Below are 14,442 nucleotides of genomic sequence, written 5' to 3'. Positions count from 1 at the left end.
AGAGGCACCAGGGGGAACTTACTAAGGTAGAAATAGCCAAGGGAGTTGTCACAGGAATCCGAGCGGCTGGGGCATATTACAACTCATTTGACCCACGGTGCCCAGGACAGTCACCATCAGCCTAGCCTTCACTAGCTCCGACCACTCTCCCCCTTCTCTGGAGACTGCCTACATTCATGATTCCAGCCTCCTGTCGTGTAACAAGGGAGACCCTCCTTCACGCCACCCTGAATCTTTATGTGGACTCTTCCTCTGCTGCACCACACCCTGAACAGGAAACCGTTTGGAAGGAAGCCCGTGTGGTCTCAGGGGGGAACGTGCAAACTCCGCGCAGAGAGCCCCCGCGGTCAGGATCGAACCTGGGCCACCAGAACCATGAGGCAGCAGTGCTATCCAACTGCACCACCGTGCGGTCCCCAACTCTCCTCAGAGCAGCCATGGAAATGCGGGAGAGAAAGGCAGCAGTCCAAAACACTCACTCACACACACGGTGGCTTAATCACCAACCTCCTCACTAATTGATGCGAAAATTACCCGGATTCCTTAGGACTATTCCACACAGAATGGCCCCTTTTGGCTCAGCTCCTCCATGCCAACCATCAGGCTAATCCCATTTGCCCGCGTTAGGCCCAGACCCCTCACAGCAGCATGGGGTTAGTGTAGTTTTATAGCACCAGCTGCCCGGGTTTATTTCCGCCACTGCCTGTAAGGAGTTTGTACGTTCTCTCCGTGACCACACAGCTTTCCTTTGGATGCGCCAGTTTCCTCCGACAACGCAAAGGCGAAGGGGCTAGTAGGTTAATTGGTCACATGGGTGTAATTGGATGTCATTGGACCAGAAAGCCCTGTTACCACACTGTATCTCCAAATGTCCATTCTGTTCAAGTGCCTGCCAAATACTTCAACCTCTTCCACTAGCAGTCCTTTCCTATTAATCTGCCTCACCCCTCGGATCTTCGGGTTGAAGACCAGCCTTGGTCTTGCTACTCCCAGACAAGGGTCTGGCCTTTAAGATGCATTGTCTGCATGGGGAAAGGGAGGGGCTATCATTGACACCCACCCTCTCCATCTAGTGACCTTGGAGCAGAGGGTTGCGGTAGTACGTGACAGAGTGTAGGGTCGGATGCAAATGGGAAGGAATCCAGAGGAGAGAATGGAGGTCACAAAAACCTGCAGATGCTGCAGCACCAAAATAAAACCAGAAACTGCTGGGATATACGCAGTGGGCCAGGCAGCATCTGGGGAGAGGGACAGAGAGGGGTAGGGGTGGGGAGTGGGGGAGTGGTAGAAACAGAAAACACTCAACATACCTCTGGGGAAAAAGACAGAGCCAACGTTTGAGATTGGAGACCATTGGTCAAAACTGATTAGTTTTCTGGTAGCAGGGAATATCTCTGCAGATGCTGCCTAAATCTTATTTGCTTGCACTAGGCCCACACTTTCCAGACTTTGCTCAGCAAGAGGTTAAATTAATTAGAAGATACAATGTTGAAATATTATGCCAATAAGACAGCCTAGAACTATTAAATAAAATTCACTGTCCCCTGCAAGAGATTCCTACACATTTCAGTTTAAATGACTGCCTGCCTAATTCTGCTTCAATGACCTTTCTACACACCTAAGGTTAGATGTAGAGATGTTTGCTGACGACTGCACAATGTTCAGCAGCTTTCGCAAGCTCAATCCACAACCAAACGCAGCAAGTCCCAAACAACATCCAGCCCTGGGGCTGCTACGTAACAAGTAACGTATGCACCACTCAAATGCTGGTCAATAACGATGTCGAACTAGAGATTCCAGCCATCACCTCCTGATATTCAAAGGCATTACCATCACTGAATCCTCCACTATCTATACCCTGGGGGTGAACCGAGGAGTCAGCTTGGTCCTGATGCAGTGGTCCGAAACATGAACAAAACTTTGACACAGATGCTGCCTGACCTGCCGGGTTCCTCCAGCATTTTGTGCTTGTTGCTGTGGAGTAACCAGAGTGGCTACAACAGGTCAGAAGCTGCAGGGACAAACTCACCTCCAGTTCGCCAAAGCTTCTCCACCGCCTGCAAGGCTTAAGTTGAGAATGTGATGGAACCATCTCCACTTCCCTGGATCTTCAACATCAAATTCCATGCCATACAGAACACAGCAGCCCACTTGATAGGTACCCCATCCACCCCGTTCCCTCGCTCCAGCACTAATACACGGTGGCAGCAGTGTGCACCATCCACACGATGCACTGTACCAGCTTGCTAACTCTTCTTACACAGCACCTTCCAAATTCACTGCCTCTGCCAGCTGGGAGCAAAAGCACAACCTCCTGAAACTTGCCCTCCAAGCCACACGGCACCCTGAATTGGTAACTATAATTGACATTCCTTCACCATCACTGGGTCAAAACCTTCTCCCCAGCAGTATTGTGGGTGTGCCCACACTTCGAGGGGTACAGCAATTCAAGGCAGCTTGTCACCACCTTCTCCAGGGCAACCAGGGATGGGCAATTAAATGCTGGCCAAGCCTGTTCTGTCCACCTCCCTTGAACGAATATTTAAAAACCTTCTACTCTATCAGAGCACAGGAGCATGGCAGCTTACTTAGACAAGTTCAAACAGGGTTCCATTCCCGAGGACTGCTTGCAATCTGAACAGTTCACAAGTCAGAAATGCGGCTGCAGACAGAGTTCCCACATGGCAGCCCTGCAGCAGATGGCAAATCCTTCCTGCTGCTTAATCACATACACGCGTTGGGTGTTCATAAACTTGCAGGACCCAAACTTAATTAAAAAAAAAGAAAATGCCCCTGCTTGGGGGGGGTGTGTGTGTGTCTCTCTCTCTCTCTCTCTCTCTCTCTCCCCCCCCCCCTCCATTTCTATGCCAATGTGCTGGCAATGTGGCCAGAGCAAAAGAGGAGATTGGCAGCCCAGGTTGAGGTTAGGCAACAAACATTTCATCACCAGTAACATCGAAGAGAACATCGAGGTAACATCAAAGAGAACAACAAAATAAACACAAGCACTCAGCAGAAACACACTCAATTGCGCACTGATGATGTCATCTCGACTGGTGATGAAATGTTTGCGGCCTAGTCTCCAGGCTTGGCGAACAACCCTATAAACAATAACACACCCATTGGGAGTGCAGCAACTTGGCGACATAACTTAAGTCTTTCGGACTGGGTTCTGAGGTAATAAAAGCAAGAATGTAATGTTGAGACTTCATAAAGCACTAGTAAGGCCTCACTTAGAACATTATGATCAGTTTTGGGCCCCTTATCTTAGAAAGGATGTGCTGAAACTGGAGAGGGTTCAAAGGAGGTTCACGAAAATGTTTCCAGGATTGAATGGCTTATCATATGAAGAGCATTTAACCTCTCGGGGCCTGTATTCACTAAAATTCAGAGGACTGAGGAGTGACCTCACTGAAACCTGTCGAATGGTGAAAGGCCTTGATAGAGTGCATATGGAGAGGATGTTTTCTATGATGGGACAGTCCAAGACTAGAGGACACAGTCTCAAAATAGAGGGACATCCTTTTAGAATGGTGATGAGGAAGAATTTCTTCAGCCAGAGAGTGGTGAATCTGTGGAATTCTTTGCTGTGGAAGCCGAGCATTTGATAGATTCTTGATGGTCAGGGCATGAAGTGATATGGGGAGAAGGCAGGATATTGAAGGTAAGAGGAAAATTATATCAGCCATGATAAAATGGTGGAGCAGACTCGATGAGCCAAAATGGCCTAATCCTGCTCCCACATCCTATGGTCTTATGGTAATGCTGCAGCTCTATAAAACTCAGATTAGATCACAAGGAGTATTGTGTTCATTTCTGGTCGCCTCATTATTGGAAGGATGTGGAAGCTTTGGCAAGAGAGAATGCTGTATGGATTATAGAACGTAGAAAGATTGAACAAGCTGGGGCTTTTCTCTTTGGAGTGACAGAGGATGAGATGCAACTTGAGAGAGGAAGATAGATTGGACAGTCAGCACCCTTACCCCAGGATGACTGGCTGATACCAGAAGACATTCATTGAAGGTGAGTGGAGGAAAATTTAGAGGTGTCAGAAATAGTTGTTTTCATTTTGTACAGAACTCTCTGGCAGGCCAGTGGTAGAGGTTGATATATTAAGGCATTGAAGAGACTCTTAGATAGGCACATATGATTTTTACAAAATGGAGGGTTGTTGGCTGTGAATGCTTAGAGGGAAGGATTAGATTAATTAAGGAGAAGGTTTGTAGAGATAGGTACAACATTGTGGGCCAAAGGGCCCATATTGTGTGATACCATTCCAGGTTCTATGAAAGGGAGGGTCACTAATCTCTAATCAAATACACCACCCTTCCACAAATCTACTGGCATTTGCCCCTGCACCTGAGAGGGAAGAGCATGAATTGCCCTTGTCTAAGTCACCATGCGGTCTACCCAGCCGGCTGAATGGGCCAAGAGTGCAGGCAGGGAGACGGGATCCCTCCCAGCAGGAGAGGTGCAGAGAGAAACAGCAGCTGCAGGCAGCCAATGCAATGTGACTCCACCGAAGCCTAGTGAAGAAAATTAAAGAGCTTTAATTACACTGCAACTGGAAAGACGAGAGATCCTGAAGGGTGTGATACAGCAGGGGGACATCTAATCACACAGCCCTCCCCTGCTTTGTAACTTCCCTCTAATTCCAGAATAACTCCACCAAAAACCACCACGGTGTCTACTGCTGAGGAATGTCAGCAGCACCTCTGCCACTTTGCCCTCCCTCCAGGTCCTCCATCTAAGAGGGTATTTAAAATCCTCCTTTTATAACTTACACTATGTACTGCTACCACAAAACAACAAATTTCACAACGTATGTCAGTGATAATTAACTTGGTTGTGATTCCAGCCAAGTTCAGTCAAAAGTCCCACTGCTGAGGCCTCTGTTACTCAGAGTTGACCATGGATATTTCGCCCTAGCTATTTAGATACGCACGCCAGGGCAGTACGATATGGAAGGCAAGCTGTTGCCCATGTAGCAAGCTCCCCCTCTCCATGCATCTGCAGAACACAAAGGAACGACAGAGACCGATACAGTTTGGCACCAGCAGCGGTGCAAGAGTTGCCAGTCAACACTGAACTCAATGTAGCAGTGCCTTAAGGACTCCAACTCCAGATTTTTCCCTCAGGGGTTTACTCCCGAAGCCTTCCCCATGAGTGGGTATAGCTAGAAGGCAGCAGAGATTTGAGATCAGAGTTTTCCCTCTCCTAGATGAGCTGACAACTGCAGCCAACGAGCCCCATCTGGCCAAAGTGACTGGTTTTAACTCACCTTTACCCTTCTCCTATCAGTAGAAATGGTTCCTCCAGGCTTAATAGCCAAGCCACACGGGAAGGCCAGGAGCTGGACTCGATTGTCAGAGGCTATTTGAGGCACATGATATTGGGAACATTTAATAAGTAGTTCCACCATCTCCTAACTAAACTGTCTGAAATATCACTTCTGTGAAACGCTTGTTAGACAATGATTCTCACTCAGAAGGATCTCCTGTCCCTAACTCCCCATCTCACCACCTCTAGAGCTGGACCAGCAACCTGCAATTTTGAGACCAGTCACTCAATAACTTAGGTCCCTCACGACCAGGTTCAGAAAGTTATCACTCCTACACCCATCACTCTCAACTGATTCCACAACCTGCAGACTCACAACTAATTCTATTTTATTTGCACAATCATCTTCTTCTGTATATTGGTCCTTTCTCATAAATCCTTTGTATTTCTTTATTTGCCTGTAAATGCCTGCAAGAAAATGAATCTCAAGGTATATGGTGACATATACGTACTTTGATAATACCTTCACTTTAAGACCGAGCAGTGATGGAATAGGCCTGTCCCTAAACGGCTCTGGTTAATCCCTTTGATTTTCATGACCATTCTCAGCTGTTTAGCTGTACCTACAGACACCTGTCCTGATTTCCAGCTGCAGATGCTGCAATTTCTTTAAAGTTTGGAATTTGACAATCTCAATCTGCCAGAGAAGCACTTGCCAGGTTCTTTTCGACATCACCACACCTGAAACATGTAGTGTGACAAAACAATCACATGGCTGTTCAAAACCAGGCACATTCTGCTTCGCATTGGCCCCGTTTTCCAAAGCCGAAGCACCCACTGCTTCGAGCCATGAACATCCCGCTCTTCACAAGCTAGCCTGATAGTGAGAACGGTGTGGGTCTGAACACTGAAGTGCCACTCTGGAATCAGGACTAGGGCTGCATTGGCAGAGATGCAGCCCTTTGCTGAGGCGTGAACCCTCTCAGCAGGCAGAGCAGAACAAATCTCCGCCAGTGCAACTGCCAACCCTCAGCCAGCATCAGCAAGAAAGAGAACGATCGAGTAGTATAACAGAGGGGCTTGGTCAATGCAAACTCACTCTCACATTTCCAAGTTTACAACTGAATGCTGAATAGCATGTGTGCACGCATGCGCAAATACATGCACCTTTTCCAAAGGAATTTAAACTGCACACACAAAAGGTTGTCACCCTCTACCCCGTCGGCATGTTTAATATATTTCATGATTGTACACGATCACATTTTCTTTTCCGCTTTCTGATGCGATGGTGTTGACATCGTGGAGCCTGCGCTGATTTTTCTGCATATTTTATCATTGGCTTATTTGCACTGTTTTTACTGAAGAACTTATTCGGAGCGCACATGCTGTTGTCACCGGGCAAAAATAATTGCTCAGCACAAGATTTTTACGCACACTGGTCATTACAAATTAGAGGGGGCATTGCGTGTGAGATTCTGAGAAGTGGGATGGAATATCCTTCCCACCCACCTGCTTCTGGCATGCAACATGAACTAGGGGTTACTGTCAGAGCATTGCAGCACAGATACAGCCCTTCAGCACAAAGATTCCACGCTCACCATGGCAACCACGCTTCTGGTCCCAATTTCCTGTCTTCAGTCCATATCCCTCCAAGCCACAACCCTCTATGTACTGCAACAGATGCTTCTTATAACTGTCCCTGCCTCAACCACTGCCTCTGGCAGCTCATTCTATACACTCACTACCCCTCTCATCCAAAAGCTGTGTGCTTTGGTTTGGACTCCCTACCCTGGGGGAAAGACCATAACCATTCACTTTATTAATGGCCCTCATAATTTTAAACATTTCTTTATAATCACCCCTCAAAACAAAAGAGATGGTTGCTGACTTCAGGAGGGCACGGAGCGACCACTCTCCAATGAACATCGACGGCTCTTTGGTAGAAATCATGAAGAGCGCCAAATTTCTTGGTGTTCACCTGGCAGAAAATCTCACCTGGTCCCTCAACACCAGCTCCATAGCAAAGAAAGCCCAGAGGAAAGTCCATCTCTCACCAACCCCATCCTCATCACATTCCACAGGGGTTGTATTGAAAGCATCCTGAGCAGCTGCATCACTGCCTGGTTCAGAAATTGCACCATCTCGGATCGCAAGACCCTGCAGCGGATAGTGAGATTAGCTGAGAAGATCATTGGGGTTTCTCTTCCCGCCATTACAGACGTTTACACTACACGCTGCATCCGCAAAGCAAACAGCATTATGAAGGACCCCACGCACCCCTCATACAAGCTCTTCTCCCTCTTGCCATCTGGCAAAAGGCACCAAAGCATTCAGGCTCTCACGACCAGACTATGTAACAGTTTCTTCCCCCAAGCCATCAGACTCCTCAATACCCAGAGCCTAGACTGACACCAACCTACTGCCCTCTACTGTGCCTATTGTCTTTATTGTATTGCCTGTTTTGTGCACTTTATGCAGTCCTGTGTAGGTCTGCAGTCTAGTGTAGTTTTTGTATTGTTTCATGTAGCACCACAGTCCCGAAAAAAGTTGTCTCATTTTTACTGTGTACTGTACCAGCAGTTATGATCGAAATGATAATAAAAAGTGACTTGATGACTTGACTCATTCTATTTTCCAAAACCTGGCTAACCTCTTCCTATAACTCAGGCCCTCTAATCCTGACAACATCCTCAAATCTTTTCTGAACTCTTTCCAGTTTAACTACCTCTTTCATCTAACAAGGTGACCAAAACTGCACAGAGTACTCCAAGTGCGACCTCATCAATGATACATACAACTGCAACATAACGTCCCAGCTCCTACGATCTGTGCGCTGACTGATGATGCTTGTTTCACCACCCTCAATGTGATCCTACTGTCAATGAACTTTGCAACGTGCACTCCTAGGTCCCTAGTCAAGGAAACATGCTGTGTAACAGAAGACCCTTCAGTCCACCAAGCCCGTGCTGTTTCTAGTCTCTTCCTACCCTGATCCATTTTATCTGCCCACCCCACCTCCTACATTCTAATCAACATTTCCTCTCCAACCCCCCCCCCCCCAAGTTTCTCTTATTCACCTACCCACTCAGGACAATTTAGAGCAACCCATGGGTTAGGGCTGTGGGAGGAAGAGAAACCCACATGGCCACAGGGAGAAGATGCAGACCCAACACAGGCTCAGCTATGATTCACTGAAGTTGGGAGTCAGTGAACTGCCCATGAGTGGCCTGAGTTAATATCAGTAAGACCATAAATCATTGCGGGGATAAAGACCTCATTCACCGGTACTGCAAGGCATCAGTGAAAATGAATCACAACAAGGCCTCCAACCAAAGACCAGGTCAACTGGAGGGTACTCACGGTTTCTGTCCTAAGGGTTCTTTTGGTAGGCTAGCTCTTCTAACCAAAGGCAGAGTGAAGATATAGACCAGCACAGTAAAACAGGGGGAGCTTTTAGCCACTCAGCTCCTCAAGCCTGTCCCATTCTCTCATCTTCTGTGCCAGTTCCCCAAAGCTTCAATTCCCCGATCCTTCAAAGACGTAACTACCACCTCCTTAAATCCACCCTTAGGGGTAGAGAATTCCTAAGGTCCACCACCAATCATTGAGGTCTAACTGATGGACAAGGCAGGTTTAGAGAATTCATCAGCCTCCTGTGAGGGCAAATTCAGCATCCTTGCTCCCCTGTCTGCAGCAACCACAGAAAAGTGCAGATAATAAAGCATATTGAAATCATGGGGAGGAGCTGTGATGACTTAACTCCAAATTATATCTGAACTCAAAGAACACACCACTATAAAGATACAAATTTTGAGCACCACCTTGGCTCAAAAAGGAGTCAGTGGAAGCCTAAGAGATGTTGATGAAGATGTGGGGAGCTATTTATTGTTTATAAAAAAAATTGTTTTGCTGGAGATCATTCACTGCAAGACCCATTTACATCCAGATCTGCGCAATGTGCGGCTCAGCCAGACACAATCCATCACTGGCATTTTGTTGCTAATAGGATTAGACTTGGGGAGTGGGGGGGGGGGGAACAGCACATTAGCTAATAAGGCAACAAATCTCAATCTCCCTTGAATCTCAGCCCAACTTTATTCCATTAATTTCTTCCATAAGGATTATCTTGGCTCAAATAAGATTGGAAAACTTTCATTTAAAAAAAAACAAAAGTTTAAAAGAAGGCATTCAGTTGAAAACCTATTAACTTAGATGGCCACTGATGCTGAGGAGTTTAGGTTACAGATTATTCAGGTCAATTTTCCAATCAATGGCAACTATTCCCTGTTGCACTCCAAGTTCAGCCTCCAGACACTGGCTGTGGAGAGATGCTCTGGAGTAAGACTGCAAATTCTTCCCTTCAAGGCATCTTATTTATTTATCAGTTTCGATGTTTTAAAAAAAAATTATTATCAAAGTACTCGTAATGTCACCATACACTACCTTGAGTTTCACTTTCTTTCAATAGCACCAATGACTGACAAGCAACCAATGTTCAAATGAAGACAAACTGTGCAAATACAAAACAAAAACAAACAAACAAACAAACATCACTGGGGACATGCATTGTAGGTTCCTTGAAAGTGAGTCCTTAAGGTTGTGCAATCAATTCAGTGTTGAGTGAAGTTTTCTTCATTGCTTTAGGAGCCTGATGGTTTAAAGGTAATTCTGCTACTGTAAGGAGTTTGTACGTTCTCACTGTGACCATGTGTGTTTGCTCCAGATGCTCTGGCTTCCTCCCACATTCCAAAGATGCGCAGATTAATAGGTTAATGAGGCGACTGGGTGTAATTGAGTAGTGTGGGCTCATTGGGCCCAAAGGGCCTGTTACTGTCCTGTATCTCTTAGAAGTAAATAAGATCAGAAATCAGTGAGTTGTTTGTTCTGTCTCCCCTCTCGCTGTGAAATGGAGACACCTCTTTTTCCCTTATTAGGGAGGGGAGAGGGGGGGGAGAGGGAGGGAGGGGGGGGGAGAGGGAGGGAGAGAGGGGGAGAGAGAGGGGGAGAGAGAGGGGGAGAGAGAGGGGGAGAGAGAGGGGGAGAGAGAGGGGGAGAGAGAGGGGGAGAGGGGGGAGAGGGGGGAGAGGGGGGGAGAGAGAGGGGGGAGAGGGGGGGAGGGGGGGAGGGGGGGAGAGGGGGGGAGAGGGGGAGAGGGGGGGAGAGGGGGGAGGGGGAGAGGGGGGAGAGGGGGGGAGAGGGGGGAGGGGGAGAGGGGAGAGGGGGGGAGAGGGGGGGAGAGGAGAGGGGGGAGAGGGGGGGGGGAGAGAGAGGGGGAGAGAGAGAGGGGGAGAGAGAGAGGGGGAGAGAGAGAGGGGGAGAGAGAGAGGGGGAGAGAGAGAGGGGGAGAGAGAGAGGGGGAGAGAGAGAGGGGGAGAGAGAGAGGGGGAGAGAGAGAGGGGGAGAGAGAGAGGGGGAGAGAGAGAGGGGGAGAGAGAGAGGGGGAGAGAGAGAGGGGGAGAGAGAGGGGGAGAGAGAGGGGGAGAGAGAGGGGGAGAGAGAGGGGGAGAGAGAGGGGGAGAGAGAGGGGGAGAGAGAGGGGGAGAGAGAGAGGGGGAGAGAGAGGGGGAGAGAGAGGGGGAGAGAGAGGGGGAGAGAGAGAGGGGGAGAGAGAGAGGGGGAGAGAGAGAGGGGGAGAGAGAGGGGGAGAGAGGGGAGAGAGAGGGGGAGAGAGAGGGGGAGAGAGAGGGGGAGAGAGAGGGGGAGAGAGAGGGGGAGAGAGAGAGGGGGAGAGAGAGAGGGGGAGAGAGAGAGGGGGAGAGAGAGAGGGGGAGAGAGAGAGGGGGAGAGAGAGAGGGGGAGAGAGAGAGGGGGAGAGAGAGAGGGGGAGAGAGAGAGGGGGGGAGAGAGAGGGGGAGAGAGAGGGGAGAGAGAGAGGGGAGAGAGAGAGGGGAGAGAGAGAGGGGAGAGAGAGAGGGGGAGAGAGAGAGGGGGAGAGAGAGAGGGGGAGAGAGAGAGGGGGAGAGAGAGAGGGGGAGAGAGAGAGGGGGAGAGAGAGGGGGAGAGAGAGGGGGAGAGAGAGGGGGAGAGAGAGGGGGAGAGAGAGAGGGGGAGAGAGAGAGGGGGAGAGAGAGAGGGGGAGAGAGAGAGGGGGAGAGAGAGAGGGGGAGAGAGAGAGGGGGAGAGAGAGAGGGGGAGAGAGAGAGGGGGAGAGAGAGGGGGGGAGAGAGAGGGGGGAGAGAGAGGGGGGGAGAGAGGGGGGGAGAGAGAGGGGGGGAGAGAGGGGGGGAGAGAGAGGGGGAGAGAGAGGGGGAGAGAGAGGGGGAGAGAGAGGGGGAGAGAGAGGGGGAGAGAGAGGGGGAGAGAGAGAGGGGGAGAGAGAGAGGGGGAGAGAGAGAGGGGGAGAGAGAGAGGGGGAGAGAGAGAGGGGGAGAGAGAGAGGGGGAGAGAGAGAGGGGGAGAGAGAGAGGGGGAGAGAGAGAGGGGGAGAGAGAGAGGGGGAGAGAGAGAGGGAGAGAAAGAGAGAGAGACAGAGAGCCTGTGCTGTGTTAAATACCAGGTGGGTTGCAAATCTGTGTCTTTGCTGATGCTTTGCTGCTTGCTTGAGTGCTTGGTAGTGGGTGCCGATGTTCTTTTTTTGCTCATGGGTAGGGGGTATTGTTGCTTTCCTGCTGCTTATGCTTGGGACCAGAGAGCTGGGGGGGGTGGGTTTGCGGTTCCAACATTTAACTGTCATTCATTCTTTGGGGGCACTCCTGTTTTTGTGGATGGTTGCAAAGAAAAACTATTTCAGGATGTATATTATATACATTTCTCTGACATTAAGTGTACCTTTGAAACCTTAAATAAACTACAGAACCAATGTGAATGTCATTCCAATGGGAGTTATCTTTTCTCCATCATGAATTCTAAGTTGGATACCTGCAGGTTTCAGTTCAGTATCTTGGAAATGCCATCCAAACTCATTTTTTGGAATGACCAAAACAGCTGAGCCAGTGTCCAATTCCATTTTAATTAATCTGCTGTTCACTTCTAGTGTAAGCCACATAGTTTGCCCACTGTGTCCTGTGTCACTCTCAAAATAATAAGATTTTTCATCAACAACATGTGGATTAGTGCCCTTTTTGAAACAGCAACTTGACTTTTTTAGATTTATCCTTTCCCTGTGCAGGCCATTTATTTTTGTCTACCTGACATGCTCTTTGTATGTGTCCTATTTTATTGTGTTTTCAGCAAATTTCACCTTTAAATCTTCATTGGTCTGATATACGTGAGCCACTGGCACAATGGTAACACAATTTGTTTTGGCCAGACTAGTTTTTGTTTGAACATTATAATTTTAATCATGTTTCATTCCTGACTGCAACTCAATTGCATCTCTGGCTGCAGTTTCTATTGATACACCTATTTCAACTGCTTTTTTAAATGTAAATTGTGCTTCAGTTAGCGGCCATTTTTGAATGCTTTCTTGTAAGTTTCCACAAATTAAACAATTTCTCAGTGCATCATTGATCACATTACTGAGCTGACAATGCTCAACTTTTTCAATTCAGCCGCATATGCTGAAATTTACTCCCCTTCTTTTTGATTCCACTTATGAAACCTAAAGCATTCTGCAATCAAAAATATCTTTGGTTTTAAATGTTCCTGCATTATTTTCACGAATTCAGCAAAGCTCATTTCAGCTGGTTAGGATGAAGCACTCACACTTCAGGTAAACTGTAAGCCTTTAAACCCAATGCACTTAGCAAAAATGGCACTTGTTTCTCATTAGCTATTCATTTGCTTTAAAATACTGTTCAATTAGCTCAGTATATATATTCCAGATATCTAGTGCAATCGATAATGTCTATCTTTCCAATGTAGCCAGCCATTTCTGCTTTTTTTTTAATGTTTATCACCCAGTACTTAATTAATGAATGTGTAAGTTCTTACAAATTCTATCCTTTTTTTAAAAAAATTCGATCATCTTTCCTTTTGCAAAGAAAACATGCTGCTCCAAAGGGGGAAAAAAATGCTATTTTTTTAACTCAACTGTTTCTCACTGTTTTTTTAAACTTGAACTTCTCACTGTGCTTCAACATGTAGCAGTCATCTCAGGATTGTTTTAAAAATACCTTGCCACCACCGTTATGTTTTGTAACTCCAAAATATAAAAACTAATCGAAAGGAAACCAAGGGACCAATAGATGCAGGCCTCAGTTTATCTTTTACTTTAAGCGAGGTACACACTTATCACATGGTAACGTCATGATGTAACGAATACACTTATTTTTTCTACGTATAACCTGTAATGAACTATTTAAATGAACAAGAATGCTTATTCAAACAATAGTACCCAAGTATTAAATTCATAATACTTTCCCATATAATAACATCAGGGTGACCACTTAGAAGGAAGGTCTTCCCATCAGCCTCTCTGAAACAGATCATCAGCTATCTGACAGCATAATAGGTTGCTGCAATTCTAACCTGTCAACAGCTTCTAAGTGCCGACAAAGCACACTATTTGCAAATGGTGCAAACTTGCAGGCAACGGTTCAGTTCCCACCACTGCCTGTAAGGAATTTGTCGAGTGTCCCTGTGATCGTACGAGTTTCCTCTGACTATTCTGGTTTCCTCCCACATTTCAAAGACCTACGGGCTAGTAAGGGTTAGTACTTGTGGGCATGTTGCGTTGGTGCTGGACACAAGGTAACACTCGCGGACTACCCCAGCACGCATTCGGATTGTGATGGCCGCTGATGTAAATGATGCATTTCACTGTGTGTTTCAATGTATATGTGACAAATAAAGCTAATCTTTAATCTCTTACTCTTTCCCAATAACTTTTGTAGTCATCAATATCGGGCAGTGATGAAGATGCTCTCAAATAAAAGGCCAATTTCAATACCAGACAGAGATCGGATTGTGATGGCCACTGATGTAAATGATGCATTTCACTGTGTGCTTCAATGTTTCAATGTATATGTGACAAATAAAGCTAATCTTTAATCTCTCACTCTTTTCCAATAACTTTTGTAGTCATCAATATCAGGCAGTGATGAAGATGCTCTCAAACAAAAGGCCGATTTCAGTACTAGACAGAGAGCATTTGACACTGACAGACTAACTCAACCCCACCACCACCAGATCGTGCTCCCTATTTTTATATTGGATTGTGGGCCCTGGGAAGAATCAGGCTTCACCACCCAAAGCCATGAAGAATGGGAATCAGGAAGTCCA

General features: G+C 47.2%; 1 protein-coding gene across 2 annotated transcripts in view; it reads right to left on the bottom strand.

Annotated features, from left to right (window-relative positions):
- LOC132392851 (Krueppel-like factor 7) overlaps positions 1 to 14,442 on the bottom strand; it is a 69,068-nt gene that overhangs the window by 16,420 nt on the left and 38,206 nt on the right. Inside the window, exon 1 of one of the 2 annotated variants that reach the window (XM_059967341.1) lies at positions 2,030 to 2,518. The exons of the other annotated variant lie outside the window; for it this stretch is intronic. Within the exon in view, the coding sequence (XP_059823324.1) occupies positions 2,030 to 2,092 (63 nt within the window). The 5' untranslated portion in view covers positions 2,093 to 2,518. Of the gene's footprint in view, positions 1 to 2,029; positions 2,519 to 14,442 lie in introns of those variants that run through there. 2 annotated transcript variants of the gene reach the window in all.

This window comes from Hypanus sabinus, chromosome 4, assembly GCF_030144855.1.
Source record: "Hypanus sabinus isolate sHypSab1 chromosome 4, sHypSab1.hap1, whole genome shotgun sequence".
NCBI classification, from domain to species: Eukaryota; Metazoa; Chordata; class Chondrichthyes; order Myliobatiformes; family Dasyatidae; genus Hypanus; species Hypanus sabinus.
This window is presented reverse-complemented; position numbering and strand designations above follow the sequence as displayed.